This window comes from Sycon ciliatum, chromosome 2, assembly GCF_964019385.1.
Source record: "Sycon ciliatum chromosome 2, ocSycCili1.1, whole genome shotgun sequence".
NCBI lineage: Eukaryota > Metazoa > Porifera > Calcarea > Leucosolenida > Sycettidae > Sycon > Sycon ciliatum.
In genome coordinates this window covers 43,875,681-43,900,282 of record NC_088644.1, presented here as the reverse complement: position 1 = coordinate 43,900,282, position 24,602 = coordinate 43,875,681, and the positions used below count along the sequence as shown (strand labels likewise).

General features: G+C 46.8%; 2 protein-coding genes across 2 annotated transcripts in view; one reads left to right on the top strand and one right to left on the bottom strand.

Moving 5' to 3' along the window:
- LOC135810235 (uncharacterized) overlaps positions 1-7,514 on the bottom strand; it is a 10,218-nt gene extending 2,704 nt beyond the window's left edge. The window contains exons 1-9 of the mRNA XM_065323712.1: positions 7,104-7,514; positions 6,297-6,375; positions 5,698-5,852; positions 5,132-5,168; positions 4,297-4,459; positions 2,856-2,948; positions 1,707-1,835; positions 581-633; positions 205-309 (exon numbers count right to left, since the gene is read on the bottom strand). Of these exons, the coding sequence (XP_065179784.1) occupies positions 205-309; positions 581-633; positions 1,707-1,835; positions 2,856-2,948; positions 4,297-4,459; positions 5,132-5,168; positions 5,698-5,852; positions 6,297-6,375; positions 7,104-7,294 (1,005 nt within the window). The 5' untranslated portion in view covers positions 7,295-7,514. The remainder of the gene's footprint in view (positions 1-204; positions 310-580; positions 634-1,706; positions 1,836-2,855; positions 2,949-4,296; positions 4,460-5,131; positions 5,169-5,697; positions 5,853-6,296; positions 6,376-7,103) is intronic.
- Positions 7,515-8,164: 650 nt separating this feature from the next.
- Positions 8,165-24,066, top strand: LOC135810233 (protein dcd1A-like). Its single transcript, XM_065323711.1, has 12 exons — positions 8,165-8,512; positions 9,412-9,544; positions 13,821-13,918; positions 17,846-17,913; positions 18,335-18,384; positions 18,742-18,800; positions 19,417-19,451; positions 19,753-19,850; positions 20,607-20,812; positions 21,343-21,453; positions 21,803-22,134; positions 23,029-24,066. The coding sequence occupies exons 1-12, from the start codon at positions 8,420-8,422 to the stop codon at positions 23,090-23,092; spliced, it is 1,347 nt and encodes a 448-aa protein (XP_065179783.1). The 5' UTR covers positions 8,165-8,419; the 3' UTR covers positions 23,093-24,066.
- The last annotated feature ends 536 nt before the right edge of the window (positions 24,067-24,602 follow it).

The window sequence follows — 24,602 nt, the reverse complement described above, 5'->3', positions numbered from 1 at the left end:
GGGCTTATCTGATTAATAAGATCCACTGCATGGGTTTATCTGGTTAATAAGATCCATTGCATGAGCTCATCCGATTCATAAGGTCATGGGCTTATCTGGTTATTGAAGGTCAGTTGCATGGGCTTATCCGATTCATAAGGTCATGGGCTTATGTGCGGGCAGGGCTTATACGCCAGTCGAAGCTGAGCATACAATAGACCATACCGTTATTTCCCACGGTTCCTGTATCAGCTGGTGGCTAGAATTGAACACCATACTTGGTGGTCCCATAGCCTTTCCTTCTATGACATACTCCTTGTCGGATATCGTCTGTGTTAACAATGCACAAACACATACACACACGCACACACACACACACACACACACACACACACACACAAGCACATGCACACACAGTACATGAATAGTTATTCATCAGACAATCATATTTTCACCAAACTTGAACACCCAGTAAGGAGAATGAATCTGTGACCTTCACGGCACATTGAGTGGCTAAAGAGTAAATACCTCCCAGACTTTCAGTCCACAGCCGTCACTGGAAGCATACATGCACCGATGGTATCGCACTGCATACACCTACCTCGTTGTGTGTGAAATTTCGCAGCAGGCCAGCACTGTACACCATGTACAAACCTACCGCATGTGCACACACACACACACACACACACACACACACACACACACACACACACACACACACACACACACACACACACACACACACACACACACACATGCCCGCATGCATACACACACGCATGCACTCACGCACACATTCACAGACGTGCGTGCACACACACACATACGCGCGCACACACACACACACACACACACACACACACACACATACACACACACACACACACTTGTACTTGTTGCACACTACCAAAACTGGTCACGTGGGTCTCCCCGGAAGAGGGGAGAGAGACTCAAAAGGAATCTTGGAAAGATGACTCAACTGGCTATTGAACCGCCCAACGGCCGACACCCCCTGAAATCCCCAAAACTCTGGGTGGACTTGAAAATGATCCCACTTATGGGCTCATCACACCTCAGTAAGTGGGTGAGGACAAGGTGCAGAAAAAGGATTGACGGCATCAGGGTATCCGTCCTGGGATCCAACTGCAGTTACCCCTGCCCCCAGTGAAGGTAATACTTGCTACTAGTGTGGGTGGCTAAATCAGAGTGGATCTGATCTAAGCGTCACTAGCATCATTGATTACACAAGAGTTAATCTAGCCAGAAGCAGTCCATGGTTAACAGGTATGTATACTTCAAATAGAAAGTAACCTGAAACCAACAAAGGTGGCAGATACAACAATACACTCAAGTAGCCGAGCCTGTTGGCAACAGACCCAACACAATCAGGCATAAGTGCACCCACCAACCGGACACACACACACACACACACACACACATACACACACATACACACACATACACATACACAAACATGTGTAACACAGTTTTAAAGGACTCCAAATGTTCCTGAAAGTGTGAGTGGAGAAACAGGAGCTGATTCCTCCTTGATACGAGTATCTACTCATCTGCGTAGTTTACATGTTAATTACTTCTTTGAGTAGAGACCGTGAATTCCTCATTATGATTGCATCTATTCTAGCAGTCCGCAGTTAGTTGTTGAGCTAATGTTCCGATGCACCTTTCAGTTATGATTTACCAGAGTAATAATCTTTCCAACAACTTACCATTGCTTAAAAGCGTATCGGATACATAGATATCCACACTGGCATTGGCAGTGGGAATTGCGGGTAGTTCATGGGTGACTTTCCATGGTCCTGCTGCTCCTGTCTTCACATTGGCAAGTTGAACAAGTGCTGCAGGAAATCAAACACACATGCACACACACACACACACACACACACACACACACACACACACACACACACACACACTTGTACTTGCTCACTGCCAAAACTGGTCACGTGGGTCTCCCCGGGAGAGGGGAGAGAGATTCAAAAGGAATCTTGGAAAGATGACTCAATTGGCCATTGAACCACCCAACGGCCGACACCCCCTGAAATCCCCAAACTAGGGTGGACTTGAAATGATCCCACTTATGGGCTCACCACACCTCAGTAAGTGGGTGAGGACAAGGTGCAGAAAAAGGATTGACGGCATCAGGGTATCCGTCCCGGGATCCAACTGCAGGTACCCCTGCCCCCAGTGAAGGTAATACTTGGTACTAGTGTGGGTGGCTAGATCAGAGTGGATCTGATATAAGCTTCACTAGCACCATTGATCACACAAGAGTTAATCTAGCCAGAAGCAGTCCATGGTTAAGAGGTATGTATACTTCAAACAGAAAGTATATGAACCCTGAAACCAACAAAGGTGGTAGGTACAACAATACACCTTCAAGCAGCCGAGCCCGTTGGCAACAGGCCCAACACTATCTGGCATAAGTGCACCCACCAACCGAACTAGCTGGCACACACACACACACACACACACACACACACACACACGCCTTTCAAATAACAAGTATAGTGGAAACGCAAAAGGTGGGTATACGAAAGGGGTCAAATTTCGCCCGCAAGCTCTCCAGTTTCAGAGCGGATCAGCATCCTGTAGGTATGCATATGGTGCATGTCATATCCGACACATTGGATTGATTCACGGGGAAAGGTGATTTCCATAGTTTGTAACACAAACACATGTGATAGATTAGAACACTAACAAACACATGTGATAGATTAGAACACTAACAAACACATGTGATAGATTAGAACACTAACAAACACATGTGATAGATTAGAATACTAATGACGACTGGTTGATATTGCCAATGCACGGTGCCACATCATATCGTAATTCACAGTATTCCGAGTACTCACCCCGTACAACCAAGCCACCGTCCACAGTACTGGATCCGGAGGACAGAGCAAACTTGGCAGTCACATTTCCAAATATCGACACCGTCGTATTTTCTGTGTAATCATAACATACAGACACACAGCATACATTTCTGAATGCAAGGGTTGCCAGCAGATACACAGTCGACTCCTGATATAACGAACACCGTTTTGCAAGAGAATCAGTTCTTTATAGCGGCTAAGCTAAAGTTCGTTTCAACAGAAATTCACTTGCACTAAACAGGCAGCAAGTCATGACTGACGTGTGGGCCACGACTGTATGAGTGCACTTGGTTTACATCATCAGTGCAGCCCCCCAAAATATGGTTCGATACAAAGGGTCAAGTTTGTATGGGTTCGAACTGGGACATGGACAAAGGTTTGCTATAATTATCATGAAATTCTCTATAATTACTACCTCCGACAAGCGAAACTTGGCGCGTTTTTTTACTTCAAATTACGAGAAATAAATCACACTTTACAATCAAAACTAATGATTGACTCACCAAAATTCAACTTGGTATTGCTCAACAAGGACATAAGAGACATCTGCTCGGCTGAATCACTCTCCTCTGATTCAGAGATCGCAGTTTTGTCTGGAGAGGAGTTGTTCCTGTTTGGAGACGAAAGTGCGACAAGAGCGGATTCAGTTGCAGCAAGTACCTCTGTTGTGATCGCTCTGAAAATTTCTATGTCGCTCCTGTGTGCTGTGCTCGAGCCACGGTGTCGGAAGGGTAGTCGTTTCCGCCGCCACTATCCAGGTTGACATTGTAAGAACTGTGCAACACCTCCACAAGCGCCTGGACTCCAACTGTTTTGCCGGGTATTCTCGCCAACTGTCCAAAATTGCCTGCAGCAATTCCTGGCGATTTTCCTTAGCCACCAGAGACGCATCGCTCTAGTGGCTATTGAAAGACGCTAGGATTGTTTGGCATGGACGTATGGACTCTGTGCTGGCGGAGTGACCAAGTGGAGAGAGAGAGAACTCCTTGGTTTTCCATTGCAACGCGAAAGCACGACGATTCTCCTTCGCAGAATGGACGCGCGCACTGTTTTGCTGGTACACGAGAGACTGGCTTGCCTCTGACTGAGTCTGAGCCATGTGCCACTCACCAGCTCGTCGCTTGGCTTCCTGCACCCGGTTGCATGGAGGTACAAGTAGGTCGTACCTCACAGCCTTGTGAAGTTGTGGTACCAACCCAAAAAAATCAACAAAAAAACGCGCCAAGTTTCGCTTGTCGGAGGTAGTATGCGAGTTTGTTATAAGTGGAGTCGATTGTATTTGAGAACATTACTTTTTCCGAGGCTATACCGTCACTGGAAACACCCAGCCATTTACTTGTATACGTTAAAACTGTACCTACAAAACGCCTGCAGTCTGGCACACAGTGTATTGTGAGAGAAGTCTTCTTCAACAACTTACTGATCAATTCCATCACAGTGTGTGTAATCTTGGGCCCAAGCTCAGCCATCGCATGCTCAGCACCAGACTTGATCTTAGCCATGTTCTTGTTGATCTCATCACGGAACTTGCTGCACAGGTTGGTGGATATGCTGATGTTGACACTAGGCTTGACAACCGTCACCTGTACATGCATAGAGGGGAGCAAGTGAGCAAGTGCGCAACAACAACAACAACAACACCATGTCCATATATTGTGCACACGAATACACACTGATCCATGTTTGCGCATGCACACGCATACTGTAGTACGGGAGTACTTGTAATGAAATCAACTGAAATCAACTGAAATCAACTGAAATCGACTGAAATCGACTGAAATCGACTGAAATAGACTGACATAAACTGACATAGACTGACATAAACTGAAATGAAGTCAAAAAATCTACTGAAACCGACTGAAATAAACTCGGCCCTTTGCCAATATGGTACAATGGGTAGTGCTTCAAGAATATCATATCAAGTATGGAGAAGGTACTAACAGTTAGAAATCTTCAATGGAATGGTTAGAATGAGGGAAAAAGTGTGTTTTGCTTGGAGTGATGTTGCCAAAGTTGGAACAATAGGCCGATGTTCAGCTTGTGGAGCAGATAGAAAGGGAGGGTTGCATCTCGAGTAGGTGAGATTACAAGATGCGGTAATCTGAACTTCAAATGGATTTCATAGACAGTCTGGGAGCGTGTCTTCGATGTCTGTATCCTGGATTGGACCACCATAACCCTGGTCTAGCAAATGATAGACTGAACCCCCTCCCCCGAAAAACACACACACACGTATACATGCGTAACTGACTTACATTGACTCCATGAACAGCTAGCGTCAGTGAAAATGACCTGCAGTGTAAGAAACAGAGGACAAGAAAACAAAACTAACTTTGAGAGCCCACTTATTTCCAGTCCAAGCCTTGCAGCACCAAAACAATAGCAGTCAAAGTAAAGCAGGGGGCAATGAAACACAAACTAGTGTGCCATCTATATATATTATCACCTTTACTGACAACTAGCAAGCATCTGCTTCACAGACCAGTCTACAGTACACGCTCAGTTGAATCTAGATTACATTCACTGTAAGAACATCCATGCCAGGCTTAGCCTGTCAACCCCATATTCTTACAACTTGATCTCGATACTACTGTTAAAGATAATGCATGCTCTGGCTCATTCAGTTTCAGTGTGCTAGTGAGTGCCATTACAAGAACTGATACCGAGAACTGTAGCGAGCATGTCCATGCTTTAATTAACAAAGGTATGAATACCATATTCTACGAATTCACTTTCAGTAGAGAAGGGAAGAGGAATAAGGGATAAGTTTGTAGTACCACTTCCACCTGTAGAAACAGATGTGCAGACCGTGTAGACTTACACTGCTGTTTTCAGTGAGAACGTTCCCTTGCAGTCGAACAGCGTAGAGCAAGCATGTTTGGAGAATGGATCATCATGCAGACACAGTCGATAGGATCCTGCAGCAGTTAGTGATGCACTGCCATCTATCAGCATTCCTGTAGCACTGGATGATGTCTGTGCAGCAGTATCATAAGACAAGCATGACATCATAGTAACCATTGTGATGACATCATAGCCACCACCATGGTGACATCATAGCCACCAGAAAGATGAGTCAGGCTGATTCAGGCAGAACATGGGCACCAGAGATACAGAACACTCAGAAGGTCTTCACCTGTCTTCACCTGTCTTCACCTGTCTAGACCACTGAATGCTAGGGTCCCTAATACTAGTAGTAACTACAATGCTGGCAACTGAAATCCGACCCCCTGGGCGGCGCGCCGGATTTCAGTTGCCAGCACTGTATTATCATAGACACAGTGAACACGTTCATACGGATATACATGGATACATGCACACACCGGCAACAACACACAGACCTATACGCATGGACACACACAAACACAGACCGACGTACACACACACACACATATTCTTAGCACACAGGCATTCACTCACCTTTGCCGTGAGTTCATGCAAAGCAGCTTTGATCCCCTGCATGTTGAGATGCACATGACTAGCACCCACATCATCGTAGCTGCAACACACACACACACACACACACACACACACACACACACACACACACACACACGCACACACACACACACACACACACACAGAACAATGAGACGGATCATTGCTGAGGCTGAATACCTCTCCAGTGGAGTTTATACATGTTACTCAAGTACATCATCAGTTGAGTTGAGACGCTTTGGCAAAGTCGCGCACAATGCTGCACTAGTACTCAATCTGTATAAACAGCACCCATAAGCCGTTCCGCCGACTCACCACCATGCCATTATTTTCACCTATAAGCTAGTGCCGAGTCGGGTAGCATTTTCTTCGGGTAGTTTTCCACGGGTAGCACGGGTACCCTATCGGGTAACGTTTCCATGGTAACACCACAATGTATCCCTTCCCTTACACACTGGGTAGAACACACACACGCACGGGTACCCTATCGGGTAATGTTTCCATGGTAACACCACAATGCATCCCTTCCCTTACACACTGGGTAGACATGCGGAGTATTTGTCATGTGCACTGTACATGATGCAATCTGCGACTTCGGGTTTTCGGGTACTATTCTGTACGCACGAGTACCTGACTACCCGTACACACCACTACTCTACACTGTGGCACGTGCATTCATTCCGTAGTCCATCCATATTATCGTGGGATCTTCAGGCTTCAGGTTTGTGACTTCCCCATTCATACAGAGTTGTTCAGTTTTGCACTACATACATATACATTCAGCCTCACCAGCATGTTATGGCAGGGTACTTGGCAACTTCTGCAATAATTGTAGGGAGCAGTGCTTCGATTTCTGCATTTATCAGCGCAGCCGGGACCACCACCTGCACGTTCGCACCATCCTGAATTTCGCAAATTACCGGACGACTTCCCAGGACTGTCAAACAGCCGACAATACCTAGCAAATGGTTGATATTCATACTGGAAGTCTATCCCGGACAGCTCGTTGCAGCTGTGCTACAAATGTAGTCTTGCACGAAAGTCTTGTATGAAAAGAGAGAGAGAACAACAGTCTAGCTAGCTGGTGCAAAGGAAGCAGAGACGATGGCAAACGCTAGGTATCGGGCACACCAACTAATCCAATCATGTCCTTGTGTATCATGGTGTGCCGATGCCGGCGATATCAGGTGACGGCCATGCACCAAATCAAATGATCGGTGGGCCTCTCTGACCTGATAATGATAATGGGCAGTCATGATGCCATGACAACGATCAGCCCACCCCGCGGCCCGTCCCCCATCCGCGGCCCGTTGTCGTGTTGAGTCTCGAGATGACCATGATGACTGCATGCAGAGTGCAGTGTAACCACCAAGCTGCTGCAGCGCTGAGCGAGGGATAGGAAGAGCACGAATGATCAGATTCAGAGATACAACGCCATATTTATGAGGTCTGAAGTCACATGATCCAAGGTATCGCCAGTCACTGTCGACGATCTGGCCATTCTGGGTTGTAGATGTGCTAAGTCTGTAGTCTGGACAGACTCAGTAGTCTACTTCTAGTACTACAGTGTTACTACTAGTACAGTGCTGGCAACTGAAATCCGACCCCCTTGGCCGCGCGCCGCGCCGCCAAGGGGGTCGGATTTCAGTTGCCAGCACTGTACTTGTACAGCAGAGACTGAGCGATAGCCATACCGGTAAACCATGGTAAACGCAAAACATAACTCGTTTTGTTGGCTTCGACTAGACTGGAGTAGATCTACGAGTCAGGTCCGCGGGCCGTGTCAGCTCACTCATGACGCAGTGATCATCGCGGTTCCGTGATTTAGGAGCGTCAGCCTCATTGCCAGGCCTGCGATACAGAGAGGAACACAGATCTGTACTCGCACTGGACCTTGATCATGATGAACAAGAAAGAAAATTAGGCACTTCAAGTTCAGAGCCAGAGAGGTGAAGACTGAAGGTGATCCATTCCTCTCTCCATTAGGATTATCCTGCGGCCTCAGACTAGATTGTAGGGTGTGTCCGTTCCGGACGCTGTAGCTTCTATAGCTCATCAAGATTACGGTCTGCCTCCCCCAGCCCGCTGAGCGAATACAAACGAACATGGCCATGCGAGGGCTCGTGTCGTACTGGAGTGTGGTGGCGTCTTGCCTGGCAGTAGCGAGTGTATGCAATGGGGCAGAGTGCCATGGAAAGGTCAGTTTGGATAACGAGCCACCAGGCGGACACAGTGTTTTTCCTGAAGTACTTCTTTGACGCAATTCATTGATGCCGCGATACTGATCTTCCTTCGACAATCAGTTTAATTTTGTTATCTATGGGCCGTCTTAGTAGTACTGTCTGACTGTCCTTAGATATTCTTCAATGATTGATAGTCCTCTTCTACACTGGGTCAAAAGTACACTAACAGTACGCTATCGGAGCGAATGTGTGTGTGTGTGTGTGTGTGTGTGTGTGTGTGTGTGTGTGTGCGTGTGCGTGTGCGTGTGTGTGTGTGTGTGTGTGTGTGTGTGTGTGTGGTGCATGTGCGTGTGGTGTGTGTGCGTGTGTGTGTGTGTGTGTGTGTATGTCAAACACAGCTTGCTTCTCTTTCTCAGACTCTTGACTTTTCTTTCCTTCTCCTGGGTGGTTACCAACAGCCAGTGCATGCCGTAGTATGTGGTTTGACGCGTGTCTGGGAAAAAAATGAAAAGACCAAAAAGTAGGGATTTACTGACCAGAAAACCACTTCATAGCTGTGTGGTGTAGGCCAGGCTGAATAGTGGTGGTCAAGTCTTCAGCCTTGCAAGCTGTTGAATGGTGCAATCCCAGCACAAGTTGCTATGGCTTCTGCTGTAGCATTGCTTTCATCGCCTCTGGCGATGGGCGTCAAATGATCAATGGTGTGTGGGGGGGGGGGGAGGGGGGGGGGAGGAGGGTGCGCGCACGCACGTGCTTGTGTGCATGGGCGTAATCGGCCTTATACTTTCCGAAACGACCACTTCCAAGACTTCACTACAGAACTTCAAATGTTACACATCATATCCTTGACTACCCCCCCCCCCCCCCAAATGTCTTCACATTTTTGTGTCCTATGTTCTATTCCCTTTTTGCAGCCTAATCCCAATGCCAAGCCAAACAATAACCCCATAGACGTGAGTGAGCCAGTGTTTGTGAAGAGTGTTCCAAATGGCAAGCTCTTTACTGTCGGAAGTGGAGAAGACATGTTTCATGTCGTCCATGTTTACGGTGAGAATTTGCTGCCTGAAATAAGGGTGTGTGTATGCGTGCATGCGTGCATGTGTGTGTGTGTGTGTGTGTGTGTGTGTGTGTGTGTGTGTGTGTGTGTGTGTGTGTGTGTGTAAGAAACCCACTTCAAACAGCTGTGTGGTGGATACCAGGCTAAAATTAGTGGCGGTCAATTCATCAGCCTTGCAAACTGTTGAATGGTGTAATCCCAGCACAAGTTGCTATGTCTAACATAGCTGTCCGCTATCATCGCTTCCGCGATGGCCATGTCTGAGTCTGAGTCTGAGTGTGTGTGTGTGTGTGTGTGTGTGTGTGTGTGTGTGTGTGTGTGTGTGTGTGTGTGTGATGTTAGACAATAGGCAACACCCAAAGCATACCACCAAACCTAGCACCACTGACACCTCAGCACCCCACTTTCTTGATGTTACTGTAAATATAGCTTGGTTAGCTACATCTCGTAACATTTGGTCCTTCCTCTCGTTTACCATATTTCCCCTGGAGTATAAGCCGCTCTGTAAAAGCTTGTCATTCACCTCCAAGAAATGGTCAGTGTGATCTATGCTGCAATGACATACAAGGTACAATGTAGATGTCTGAATTTCGTGACAAAAGATCTGGATGCGCTTATACTCCGGATAATACAGTACATTTAAACGTTCTAATACAGCCACAAGGAGGACTACTTGAAACAAATTTTTAAGCGTTCAAAGTGGTTCTCCAGTAGGCATACATACATTATCCATATAAAAATCACTCTGTGAGCGGTTCTGAAAAACCTTTACTGGTACTGCCCCGTCGTAAAAGTAAGAAATTAGAACTGGCCCATTGTCCCCCCAAATGCGAACTGATCCACCTAAATCGCGAATGACGGGACCCGAACGCACCAGTAGCACGAGGTCGGGAGGGCACAGGATCACGGCAATTATCATAGGGTAACACCAGTAGTAGTAGTAGAATTTATTATTTTGATAGGGAAGCCTACCGCTAGTACAGTACATGGCCTATGGTCCGGACCAACGTCCCCATCTGCATCCACAGGTAGGAACCTCGTGCTACTGGTGCGTTCGAGTCCCGTCATTCGCGATTTAGGTGGATCAGTTCGCATTTGGGGGGACAATGGGCCAGTTCTAATTTCTTACTTTTACGACGGGGCAGTACCAGTAAAGGTTTTTCAGAACCGCTCACAGAGCGATTTTTATATGGATAATTTCAGCTCTTTTTCCGTTCCCTCCCCACCCCAACCCCGAAGGTAAACATGATGACCACGCGCGCGATGTACTGTATGTAGCCATGCGACTGCAATAACACACTGATACATACCAGCCCTCCCCGCCTCGCTACCCCGCACACAGATACACAAACATGTGTATGCACACGGCACACACACGTGGCCACGCACACATATGCACATGCACACGGCACAAACAGGAAATTCTTCATGTATAATGCCATGCAAAGCAGTGGCCACCGTACTTGAGGAAGTCAGTTGGGAAACAAAAATAGTTCAACTACAGCGTGTAGACAAGCTGACGGCCAAAGCACAACATAGCAAACATGACATTTGCCCAAGGATTGCAGTTTGCAGACCATGCCATGGAAGCAGCGAATACAGAATGTAATATCATACAAAGTGACAAGCAAGGACGTGGCCATCATACACCAGAAACTTGCAGAAAGTCACATATCCAACAGATAGAGAAGTGAACAGCAATCTGATACAGCCCACACAGGACAAAGCTGACCTGATACTCGTCCCAGGATCGCAAGTGGCAAACCCTTTTCAATGCATAACATGCAGGTGTACGTTAGACGCATGAACATCTGACCGTGTGGCCAGCATACAATGTCATCACATGTTTACCCCACAAGTTACACACATGCACAGTAGAAGCACAATGAAAGCAATGGAAAAGTACGATGTGGTTGCTGAAGCATCTTCACACTTCAAATTCAGACTTCAATGTGGTCGTCACGGGATGATAGACCTGCAAGATACAAGTGATGAAGAAAGAAAGCAGAAGGTCGTGAGGTAGGCTATGAGACACCACAAACGGTTCACCTACATGTCTGTTCAGGGCTAGTGCACTCACACGGAGAATTGTCATAATCGAGCATTTCCCAAACTGAGAAGTGCAATGAAATCCACTTGCATGCACAGGAGCAATTTTGCAATATTATGATGCGCAATTCGACACGATCTGCGATGCTGCGTGCGATGTGCCCTGCTGTCATGATAGTGACAGTCACCGCGGTATGTTTTGTCAACGTCGCCCGTGCACTCTTCTGTCAAGTCCAAAGTGCTCACATATTTGGCAATGTTTTTGCAGTGATTAACTTTTATCCTAGTTATGTCACGGGTAACTTTAATGAAGTACCCACAGGCCGTGTCGATCTGCACATCGTCCACTCTCTCATGTACTTGGCCTGCTTTGTCTGTGTATCCATTTCATGTGCGATCCACAAAATCGACTAGACAGTGGGTGCAATACGCTCTCTACCTGAAGACGTTCTTCTGGCGACATCTCGCCATGTACTTGGCCTGGCTTTGTCTGTGTATCCATTTCATGTTCGATCAACTAAATCTCAATGCACTACAGAGACTAGACAGTGGGTGCAATACGCTCTCTATCTGAAGACGTGAACCATTACATTTTTTGGAAAAGTTATACGTACACCTGAAACGTAATGAAGTACAGGAATAGAGAGAGTGACTACAATACGCTCTCGACCTGATATAGTGATAACGTGAGTACAAGACACTCTCCACCTGATAACGTGTTAGAAGGTAACATGTCTACAGTCCCACCGTACCCTTCCGACACGACTGTGGACCATTAAATTTTTTGAGAAGTTATACGTACACCTTAAACGTAATGAAGTACAGGAATAGAGAGAGTGACTACAATACGCTCTCGACCTGATAACGTGAGTACAAGACACTCTCCACCTGATAACGTGTTAGTAGAAGGTAACAGGTCTACAGTCCCACCGTACCCTTCATCATTCCTCATTCACCATCGCGCGATACCCTGGCACACACTGGCAACATATCAATGGGGTGCCTTACCGTCGTCTAGAGGAGACGTCTTCGCAGCAATATTTTCCCTCCTGCGCATTCAGTCGCCGACACGACAGCGTTCACGGGGCCGCTCCAGTTGCGGAAGACATTCGATTCATCGGGCCAATTCAGAAACAGGGCCGTGGACACACAGGGGGCAGAGGAGAGACATTGTTAGTGGACAAGAAATATGCAGTGGCAAGTGGCGAGTGCCGCATGGGTGTCAAGTTGTCATGCACAATTCAGCTATTACTTACGGTCCAGCTAGTCCTGCCATTGCTCGCTCGTCCTGGTTCCTCCTCGTTCGTCTTCCTGCACGTCTGCACTTCTCCTTCCCCACCGTTGGCTTTGCGGTACGGGGGTGCCGGAAGGAATTCCCACCATGTATCCATGTACATGAAGTCCCACCATGACTCCATGTACATGTCCACGGCCACGTCAGCAGTTTGTATAGTACCGGAAGGAGTTCCCACGATGTCTCCAAAGGCCTAGAGCGGACGTCTTTGCAGCAATTCTTTTCGCCCTGCACATTCAGTTCGCCGACGATGTCTCCAAAGGCAAAGGCCTTGAGCCTAGTAGAGGGGACGTCTTTGCAGCAATTCTTTTCACCCTAGTACCCTGCACATTCACTCCGCCGACACGACAGCGTTTACGGGGCCGTTCCAGGTGCAAAAGGTCCACGTCGGCAGTTCTCAACTATTTCGCGTACGGGATTGTCGCCGCGACAGCGTTTAAGGGGTCGTTCCAGGTGCAAAAGGTATCCATCAATGGCACTTTGCAGTATGGGGTACGGAAAAGGGGCCTCCTCGTTCGACTTCGTCGACTTCTGCAGTTCTCCTTCCCGTCAGGGGTACCGAAAGGGGCCTCCTCGCAGTTGTCCTTGCCGTCAGGTCCACGTCATGCAGTTCTCAACTATTTCGCGTACGGGATAGTGGTCTTTGTCGTACGCGACATCGGCGTTTACCGAGTGGCATTGGCACAAAGCAGACCGTTGACGGGGTCACGTGTCAAAAAAGTGTCAACAACGTGTCGACTACGTGTCGACCAAGTGTATAGCGGTACACTCAGCGGTACACTAATTCTCGTGCCATTCTCGTGTCACAAAACTGGAACATCGAGTACCAGTATGGAAAGGCTTCAGACAGGAAGCCTTTCCAATACTGTCACTGAGTTCACTATCACTGTCTCTCCGGCACTGTAAATTCCCATATGCTGCAGGTGACCCCTATCACATGGGTTATGCTCATGGACAGTTGATGGGATCCACGGCTAAGAACTTCATGGATGATGTCTGGCAGTACATGGAGGATCAGATTGTAAGTGTATCCACACTGCAGTACAGGCAATACAGGCATTACATCAGGAGCGTCACACACGGTACGGCCAGTATGACCAGGGTGGTACCACTTTTCATCCAGGATGGTCCGCCCAGAGCGCCTGTAGAGCGCTAAAACGTGCCCAGTCGGCCGAAAAATCCGATTTTTCCAACACCCCCCCCCCCCCCCCCCATCGTACCACTCTCTACTGCCCCTCTGACACCCCTGTACATGGCATACATGCAGCTACTGATTCCTGCTGCTAACAGAGTTTTGCAAGTGGGCTCCCACATCCGAATCCACCTGATTGTGTCAGGGGCGTCGGAACCAGTTTAACATTGGTGCGGCGAAAGTGTGAGAGGGGGGTCCGGGGGTCCTCCCCCGGGAAAATTTGTGACAATTGGGCCTAAAAGGCCATATTTTAATGCTACAGAATAATATAAGAAGAATATGCTTGCTGATGATACACCGCATTGTCGATGTAAAACATGGTACCTGTATAAGAGTCGACAAGCCATCAACAAGGTTTCTAGGGAATGACTAGATCAAAAAGAGTAATGAAACACGTATTATGGAAACAACAAACGAGGCATGTAAGGTAAGAACATATGGAACAATGAAGCGCGAATTGTGGTTGCTGTTCTGAGCATTGACAAATTGACAAAGCAAAATTAAAACTCAGCTAAAACTTTCCGAATTTGTTTTTGACAATTGGGCCTAAAAGGCCATATTTTAATGCTACAGAATGATATGAGGAATAATAATATGCATGCTGACGATACACCGCATTGTCGATGTAAAACATGGTACCTGTACAAGAGTTGACAAGCCACCAACAAGGTTTCTAGGGAATCACTAGATCAAAAAGAGTAATGAAACACGTATTATGGAAACAACAAACGAGGCATGTAAGGTAAGAACATATAGAACAATGAAGCGCGAATTGCGGTCGTTAAAACTCAGCTAAAACTTTCCGAAAATGCCTCTGCGATACTCGCACTCTCCAACAAAGTCATTCCCAACTGTCTTCAAGTCCAAAGCATCGCAGTCTTCCTTGCGAACATGAAGAAGAGCACAGTGGTTGAGCCGTTGCTGCGTCATAGTGCTGCGCAAGTACGTTTTTAGCCGCCTTAGTGCCGAGAATGAGCGTTCACTGGTGGCATTAGTGGCTGGTGATATCAACAGCAGCTGAAGCAGGACGCACACTTCTGACAAGAACAACTGACGACTGGACAAAGACTGTACGTAATACACAATGCTCGGCACGGTCGGTGCACCATCACCTTCAGCAACAAAGTGCGCATGAAGGACTGACAGCTGGTCATGAAGGAGATCCGTCTGGATGTCATCCTTGTACAGTGAGGCAATGGCTGTTAGCTCTGTACTGTAGTCCCGCCCAGCACAGCCTTTGAGAAGAAGGTCTTCCAAATTCCAGTATTTGCGATAGCCTTCTTGGTCAAACCGCTGACGGATGGCTTGCACAACTGTGTCAACTGCAGCAAAGTACACAGGGCGATAGTGGGCCTCGACTGTGGCAGGGAATGAGGGAGCACCAATACCTTCTTGGAGCCTTGCTGGTACCTTCCTATTCCTCGGCAGTTGAGGTTCAGGCACGTCATTTGACTGCTGCAGCTCCATCACGCTCGACCAGAAAGCCTCAAAACTACTGTCAGTACGGAGAAGCAGGAGAGCGTCAACAGTAGCTTTTGCAATGGCTTGGCCTTCACTTGCAGACAAGGTGGCAGACTGCAATGACTTGCTGAGGTTATCAGCAAGAGATAGAACTTTTGCACCGAGAGAGACACCGAAGAGGAAGTCAAAATTCGCCAATTGACTCCTCACACCATTGCACTTCGCTGACATCTCCCTATCGTTCTTTGCAAGCTCGGTGAACGACTCCAGGCACTGTTGCAGGGTGCTGTAGTTGGTCTGAATGCTCTTCAGAGATGCAGCCCGAACTGTCCACCTGGTCGGACACAAGGTGCGGAATCCAGGTTCTTCTGGTGCAAGCTCAGCTTTCAGGCGCTTGTATTCAGCAGTACGCTTCGCAGAATACTTTAGGAGCTTGCTGAGCTCAAATGTGATGTCCATGGCATCCCTGACATGCTTGACATCACGGATCATGTCCTGACAAGCGAGATTTAGGGCATGCTCATAGCAGTGAGTATATAAGAGCCCTGGGCTCCTCTGCCAAGATCTGGGTGGCAACTCCTGTTCGACTACCTTTCATGGTAGAGGCACCATCATAACACTGGCCTCGACAACACTCCAGCTTGAGGTTCATCCTCAACAGGGCATCCTTGATTACGCTGACAATAGTGTCAGCGTTAGCCGTTGCGATGGCGTAAAATCCACAAAACTCCTCATGAACTTGGAGCTCCGAATCCACCCATCGAATGACAATTACACACTGCTCCGTACAGCTGGAGTCAGTGGTTTCATCCACCATGATGGCGAACTTACTTTCGCCGATACTGCGTGCAAGTCCACGAAGGATCTGGAGCGCCATCACCTTCAACATTTCGTTCTGCATATCGGCACTCGTGTATTTTCCCTTCTTCTTCTCTAGCCACTTCTGTAGCGATGGTTGGAATTCACTGAAGACGGTCAGGAGCTGGTGGAAATTGCTATCGACTTCACCTCCATCTTGCGATGCTCCTCGGAGAGGCAGCCCTTGTCGAGCAAGAAACTTGATGTTTCGAAGAATGAGGAGGAAATTCTCTCGATTCTCTTTACGGTCAGACGACAACTGTGAGTTGAGAAGTTCACCAACGTGACCAGTTGTCTCAGGAATTGTCACCAACTTTTCAACAGCCTCCTTGTGACAGTCGCTGGACTGGTGCTTCGAGAATCCTCGCGGACCATCCTTCCAGTTTTGAAAGCCAGTTGAAATAAACGCAGCGTCGGTCTTCGTATTGAAGAGGAGCTTTCCTCGAGCTGCCTTTACACACGTGAAGCAAAATACTCGTTCACGCTTCATATCCCAATGCAACCACGGATAATTGTCATACCAAGATGGCAAGAATGCACGGAACACTACTTGGCTAACTCCAAAGGCTCGCTTTGGGTAGTCATGCGACCTGGGTTGGAAAGGAGCATCTCCTATTTCGGGGTAACCATCCATCTCTTCGACACAGTAAACAATAGACTGCCTCCACTGGCACTGTACATGATTTGCCACCTCCGTCCTGAGTATTTTATTCATAATTATGGTGGTAAACACGCACCTGGCAATATGACGGTAAATACACACCGGACAGTAATTATACAACAGGAAGAAAGGAGATAAATGGCTGTGAATACAGTCTAATGTCGAGAAGACTAGCGGTGTGAAGGAGCCATGCTCGATTTCATTGACACGTTCACCATAACTACCGGGCATAAGCACGCTTCTTCTCGTCTTCAAACCTTCGGTAGAGGGAGGGGAGAGACTTGGACCGATAGCTTGACGCGTGAGGATAAAACACCCTTGTATCGAAGAATGCATGGCGGCTATCGGTCCAGAATCCCTTCACATTCCACCTCCGTCCATGCTCTGGTACAAAAGTTCACACAGTACAGCGTACCGTACATTTTTTATGCATGCATGAGATACCCCACACCTTTTCAGGCCTGCAAAAAGCGTAGAATAGATTTTTAGAATTTCGACTTCGAAAATTATTGGTGCGGCTTTGGCCGCACCTGCCGCACCGGTTCCGACGCCCCTGTGTGTGGCACACTATGCAGAGTATACTGTCTGGAGGAGGGCGTACTCACGGTCCGGGGAGGCGGGGGGGGGGGCATACTTTACGGGATGTTTTTGTTTATGTTATGTAGGAGAAGCAAGTCGAGTGCTCGACTGACTAAGTGGAGTTTGGTGTTTCTGAATTGTTCCAACCTTCCTATCTCTCTTCTATTGTACTTTGTGTGTCTCTGTTATCCACACAGGAGCAAGCTATCAACCAAACAGTGCCATACTTTCACGATTGGTTCCTGAAGGATGTAGCCAATTTCGGGTGAGTTCAATGATGAATACTACTGTTATTATAAACAATAATGGCTCCTGACAGTTTGATGGTTCTACGGTATGTAACTTCAGGTCAGAGTGTCATGACACTCCCAAACAACATAGCACATTAGCAGAATCATAGCTAAACTGTATTCAGAACTGCATTCAACTGTTTTCGGAATTGCTCAACTGTATTCGGAATTGCTCAACTGTATTCAGAACTACATTCAACTGTTTTTGGAGCTGCTCAACTGAATTCAGAACTGCGTTCAACTGTTTTCGGAACTGCGTTCAACTGTTTTCGGAACTGCTCAACTTTTTTCAGAACTTCATGCAACTGTTTTTGGAACTGCTCAACTGTATCTAGAATGTTGCCGTCATCTAGGCAAGTACTGAGCACACTGTCTTGTGACTGTACTGCTGTACAGGTTAGATGCGGCGTTGGATGCGGAGATTTTAGCTACGGACGCATTCTCTGGTTAGTGTCGGGAAGACTGTCCAGTGTACTTCGAAGAAGGTGGTGTTCTTTGATTCCTCAGCGTGAATGAGTCACTGCCATTACATGATTATGCTGCATCAGCTCAATCTCCGGACAGCTTGCTGTTTTGACCTTGCTAGGTCTCGCCAGCAGAGCTCAGAGTTTTTGGCCGGACCAATGTTATTCTGCCAATGCTCTGCAGTGTCGATGCACTGATGACCATGCACTTAGATGCTACTGTTGATTCCATAAAATCAGTGTACATGTGTATTATTACATCATGCACAGAGGCAAGGCGCCTCACTACATGACAGCATTTGAATTTGGTGACTTCCTTGTTGTGCATGCGTTTCGTAGGCTCATACTTCGCGGAGGAAATGAAAGGACTGGCTGCTGGCTGTGGCTCAGAGTTCAAGGTCAGTTGCGAGAATCCATGAGAATGTACTTTGAAGTATTTATTTCCAACGCAAGTCCTCAGCTAAGTGAGTACCTGTGCAGATTGGAATATGCATGCGTATGCACAGCTATTAGAGAGGTTCTGCTACACGGAACTACGTACCAAACTCCGTGTCAACTGCAGTGAAGTTTGACACGGATTTTTCGTACGTTGCACCGATTCTGCTGTACGTAGCATGCATGAATATCCCCAACATGTACTCTGTACGCTCAGTTTTCACACAGAGTCCAGTCCGTGTGAAGCGCGCTTCACACGGAAAACGGTGTGAAAAAATCCGTATGAAACTTGATCCCGTACCACGGCGAGGTTTCCATACGTACTTTGGCACGTTTTACCATGTGGCAGAACCTCACTATCAGCTGTTCTTTGTGCTATTAAACATCGATATGCTTGGGGACGAGTACCTGGACAGCTCCATAACAGGGATTGCGCATCAGTTCATGTCCCACTCACTGACTTCATGTGTGTTATAACCGGGCATGCCTGATGGTGGTGTGAGGAGTCTTCATTGGAATTGTGTATAGAAACACTCTTGTTGTGCTTGTTGCTTGGTGCGCTGCCTGATTCTATTGCAGAAAATTCAACGCATTCACATGATCGGGGAGTTGACGTGAGTACAATGCCGCACAAGTAGACGTAGTAGATACTGGTAGATCAATAGACCTTTAATCACAGAGAACCAAGTTTTGCTGCTACCAATGGTTTCATGTCCGTGGGTTTACCTAAGACAACTGATCTGTTTATTATGCTTTGCTGTTATGAGTATTGAGTAGGTCTCTGATTGACAAGTAATGGCGGAGTGATGTAGCTTGCATCTCAACCAGTCACCCTGGGCCACCGTTCATGTGTTTACTTCGTTGCGTTGAGTTGCGGTGTGATGTACGATCGGCTCTGCATGATGTGCACTGTAGGAAGGGTGACTGTTCCATGTTTGGCGCATGGGGACGGGCAACAGCCAGTACCAATGGCGGACTCTTGCAGCTCAGAGCTCTAGACTGGAATGTTGACGGTTAGTAGAGATAACGTCTTTCTCAAAGTTTCCTTTTTGCAATTTTACATTTCATGCAGCCGTTTTAGAGTGTGTGTGGCTGAGCATTTTCTCCTTATCACAACACTGAAGAAAATGTGGAACAGTCTCTCCAGTGAATATTTTATGACTTGGGGCTCCCCGCTTGCTAGTTTGTACATGAAGTGTGTGAGTTACAGTGAGGGCTGCGTCCCGCCCGCCTGTGTGAATCCACAGGAAGTGTGAGTTACGAAGTCTGAAGAAAATGTTGAACGGTCTCTGCTGGGATAATGGCTACACCTTAGCTCAGTGGTTAGAGCATCGCTGGCCTCAAGCGAGGGTCCATGGTTCGAATGCTGGTGGTGACAGTCAATTTTTTCTACAGACTTTTCCCGTTTGTGTCTTTCCCTCAAACCAGTGAAAGTCTCTCCTTGGGTGACAATTACCCTATTGCTTATTGGTAAAGCATTGCTGGCCATAGGGAAAGTCCTTGATTCCAATCATTTGTGGTAGCGGTACATTTCTCTTCAGACTACATCCCATTTTGCTCTCTCAAACAAATGAATGCTTTTAAAGCCACCAGTAGGTGATTGAAGCAATGCAACTCCACATCACAAGCTATGTGGAGAAATGAAGGTCTAGCCATGCTATGCCCTGTATTGCAGTACACATGCATCGTAGTTGCATACCCACACGGGGTAGTGTATTCCTATCCTTGGCCGCACTGCATGTTTTGTGCTACATTGTATGTGTGTGCAGGACCCTTCAAGAACTATCCCCAGGTGACAGTCTACCACCCGCCTGCTGATGGATCTCTTGGACATGCGTTTGCCAACATTGGCTGGACTGGCTGGGTCGGCTCTATTACCGGTTTCTCATCGGTTGACATGGCAATGTCTGAGATTGGTGTGACGTATCCGGACGACACATTCGGCAAGGATTCTAGATTTGGAGTGCCGTTCACGGTGAGCTATTACCAATCTGCTGGTGGTGCTTATTTATGTTTTATGGCTCGTGTTGATAATGTGATTTTGCACACTAGCAGGCTCAGTCTTCGTTGAGTGAGATAAATTCACGCCACTATGCATGCATCCTCTTACATGCAGATACAGCTTTCTACAGACGTCTGCTCTTTCATTTAGCGAATTTCAAAATTCAGTGATTCTGTAATGTAATTTACCGGTATCATTTTCTATTGTGTGTACACTGTGTGTACAATGTGTGTACAATGTGTGTACAATGTGTGTACAATGTGTGTACAATGTGTGTACAATGTGTGTACAATGTGTGTACAATGTGTGTACAATGTGTGTACAATGTGTGTACAATGTGTGTACAATGTGTGTACAATGTGTGTACAATGTGTGTACAATGTGTGTACAATGTGTGTACAATGTGTGTACAATGTGTGTACAATGTGTGTACAATGTGTGTACAATGTGTGTACAATGTGTGTACAATGTGTGTACAATGTGTGTTGCATTCTGTTCTACAGTATATAATCCGTGACATTCTCCAGTTCGATAAGACATTGGAGCACGCCATGCAGCGCATCAATGGATCTCGACGTACCTGCTCGCTGCTGCTGGGCATTGGGGATGGAAAGGTACGACTTGTATCTGCAGTGTGTGCATCTGCCATGACTGTGTGGGTGCCAAAGTGAACAGTATTCGGGTGCGGGATATATTCGAAAATTGTACTGGACAATGCTACTTGTATTATGGCTTTGTGTTCCTTTAAGGTGAGCCCAGCGGCTGTAGAATATTGCTAGCCTACTGCAAAGGTTCATAGTTTGAGGCCTGCCTGGTGTTTCCAGTTTTCAACTCCCTCAAATTGTGAACAGCAAATGTTTCCACATAACACTTACTTTTACCAAGCATGATGCTTATGCGTGTCATGCCACCACACATGCTGCCATTAAGAAACTGTATGTCTTCCTCTCGATTGCACAATAGATCAACCAGTTCCGCGGTGTGGAGTACTCAGCATCCGTAGCCAACTTCTTCACAGACACAAACTTGGAGCCGACGGCCACATGGCATCCGCGCATCAACGACACAGTGTACTGGGGTATGGACTGGCTATGCCCGGGCTACAGTCAGGTGCTGGCGGAGAGACTGCAGACTTTCCATGGCAAGCTGACATCGGAGGTCACCATCCATCAGATCTTGCCAGTTGTTCAAACCGGAGACCTACACGTTGCTGTGTATGACCTGGCCAAGCGTGAAGTCTACGTTGCCAATGCTCGAGGTGGACAGGAGACCGGACCTCAATACGCTTATGACAGGTTAGAATGTTAGACACATATGAATACTACAGTAAAACCTGTAACTTAAGACCACCGTGACTAGCGACCAGCCTGCTACTACAGACCACTTTGCCAGGCACGCACGGTCTCACATTCATATATATATGGTTGTGCGGTGCAAACCTCTAACTAAGGACCACCTGCCACTAAAGACCGCTTTCTCTGACCCCAAGGGGTGGTCTTTGGTCACAGGTTTTACTGTACATTAATTATTACTAGTCTAGGGGTTATAATGTTTCCTGACCACTGTAAATAATAGCATGAATGACTGTACAATGTGCATGGAAGCATTTTGCGGGCAGGGCCGGTCGGGGCAGCTCGAAGCAGAGTGCTCAATGCGCAAATGTGCAGAGCAGTTCACACACATGTATCTCTGACAAGCATGCACCACCACTTAGCAATGCTATGATAAGTATAGACTCCTGACAGTAAGCACTGCATAAGGCACTTGGAATGGACAGCTTCCTAAACATGTTCAAACTGAGAGGAAAGTCGTTGCCACTGTTGTAAAATGATGTGTTGTTTTCCTGTGTGATGAAATTCCCCAAACTGTCTTTGTCTAGTCACGTGCATGTGTGATATGAGCATGTGCGACGTTGTAGTCGACAGTACTTTTGTCAGTCATCTTGTTCGTCTCTTTGACTGTAGTCTTCTTTTCCGTCGTGTCAATAATAAAATGTAAAAAAAAAACAAGTCTTGTCCTTTGTGTCCTGCGTCCCGGGGAACGGAATGGCTGTTATTCCGTTACACCACTGTCCTGATGGTTTCCCTTTTCTACAACTTCAAACCTAAGTACCCCTTTAATGTTGGATTCCTCTCGCTAGCCCCTTAACAAGCTGTGTTTGTTACTGTGACCTCTATGGTGTATTCCAGAACGTTTGTCCGTCTGGACATGGAGACCCTATTCAGCGAGAAGGCCCCTACAACCAGCATTTAACCTAATATTTTCCTTTGATTCTTACTTTATGCGGGTTTCACGCGATTGACTTTGCGAATAAACCCGTTCTCAGCATCTAACCTATTGCGTATCTGGTCAGTATCTGCCTGAAAGAGCGACAGTGAACAACTCATTACCTTATAATACCAGGCTAGCATTAATTCCTGACATTTGATACCAAGCCAGCCAGGCTTTATGGGATCAAGCCTTCCCTGCTGTCCGGCACTAAAGTATAATGTTTAGCGTGATGTCTCAGTATCTACTAGTACTTACTGGTATTCTTACTACCGGGTAGAACTCTCCTTCTCTCTACTTTCCAGGTGAATCTAGTCGTGTATCTACCCCAACTGTTTGAGACCGTTTACATAGAAATTTCCAGATTTTGGATGTGCTTCAAGGCGCTTTGCTTTACGCTGATGACGCCCGATTTTGTCAAATTTGACTCTTGCTTATGGTTTTTTCTTTGAAAGACAATGAAATAGAACTCTCTCTCTCTCTCTCTCTCTCTCTCTGTCTCTCTCTCTCTCTCTCTCTCTCTCTCTCTCTCTCTCTCTCTCTCTCTCTCTCTCTCTCTCTCTCTCTCTCTATTCCTATTATACATGTAGATTGATCATAGAAATTCTGCACTGATACAAAATGGAAGTCTAACATTTTGCTGTGAACGGTATTTTACTTCTCGGCTGGGTTGACAGCTACGCCAAACTTGATTTGGTCGTGGACTTACCGCTCGACTATAGCGAGGGTCACTAGTTCGAGTTTTGTTTGGAGTGTGCATTTTTCATCTACCTTTCCCTTTTCACATTTCTCCAATTAATGCTACCATTACTGCACCTGCACATTGATTAAGTTAAATAGCCCAGTGAATGGGACATGTCCAATAATTCTCCGACTTACATGTGCAGGTGACTTCTTTGCTGTTGATTCGTCATGTTCACTTCATGCATGTAATAATGATTGCCCAAGTCACGTTTCAAGGACGGTCATTTCCTGGCGGCACATTTCGAGTTTGACGTTGACATTCTTTTATTTCAATTCTCCAAAAGCGACTGGATTACGTATACAAGGCGGTTAAGTTCCTAGAGAATGTTTGAGTCAGTCCCTAATTGTTACTGCATTCATTCAAGCTCCACACGTGTACGCATTGAGTGTGATTAATTAAGTGATTGCCAGCAGCTATATGTAATAATGTAGCTGTCTCTTGGTAGCCCTGGGGTGAAACTGGACAATACACATGTGAGAGGTAATCAACTAACATCACCTGATCACTGCTGAGCAATATCACCGAGTGTACCACTGAGTGAATAACTTGGGAGGTACATGTATGTACCACTGAGTGTATAACATACTATCATACTGACTGACTGACACGACAACCTTGTGTACTGTTTAGCCTTTCAGGCAATCTCTTCAGTGTCACTGTGTGCGACGTTACCACTCGGCCAGGATTGGAACATCTGCATGAAACTATTCTTATTGATCAAGTCGGCACAAAGGGATCTTCCCCTTTCCC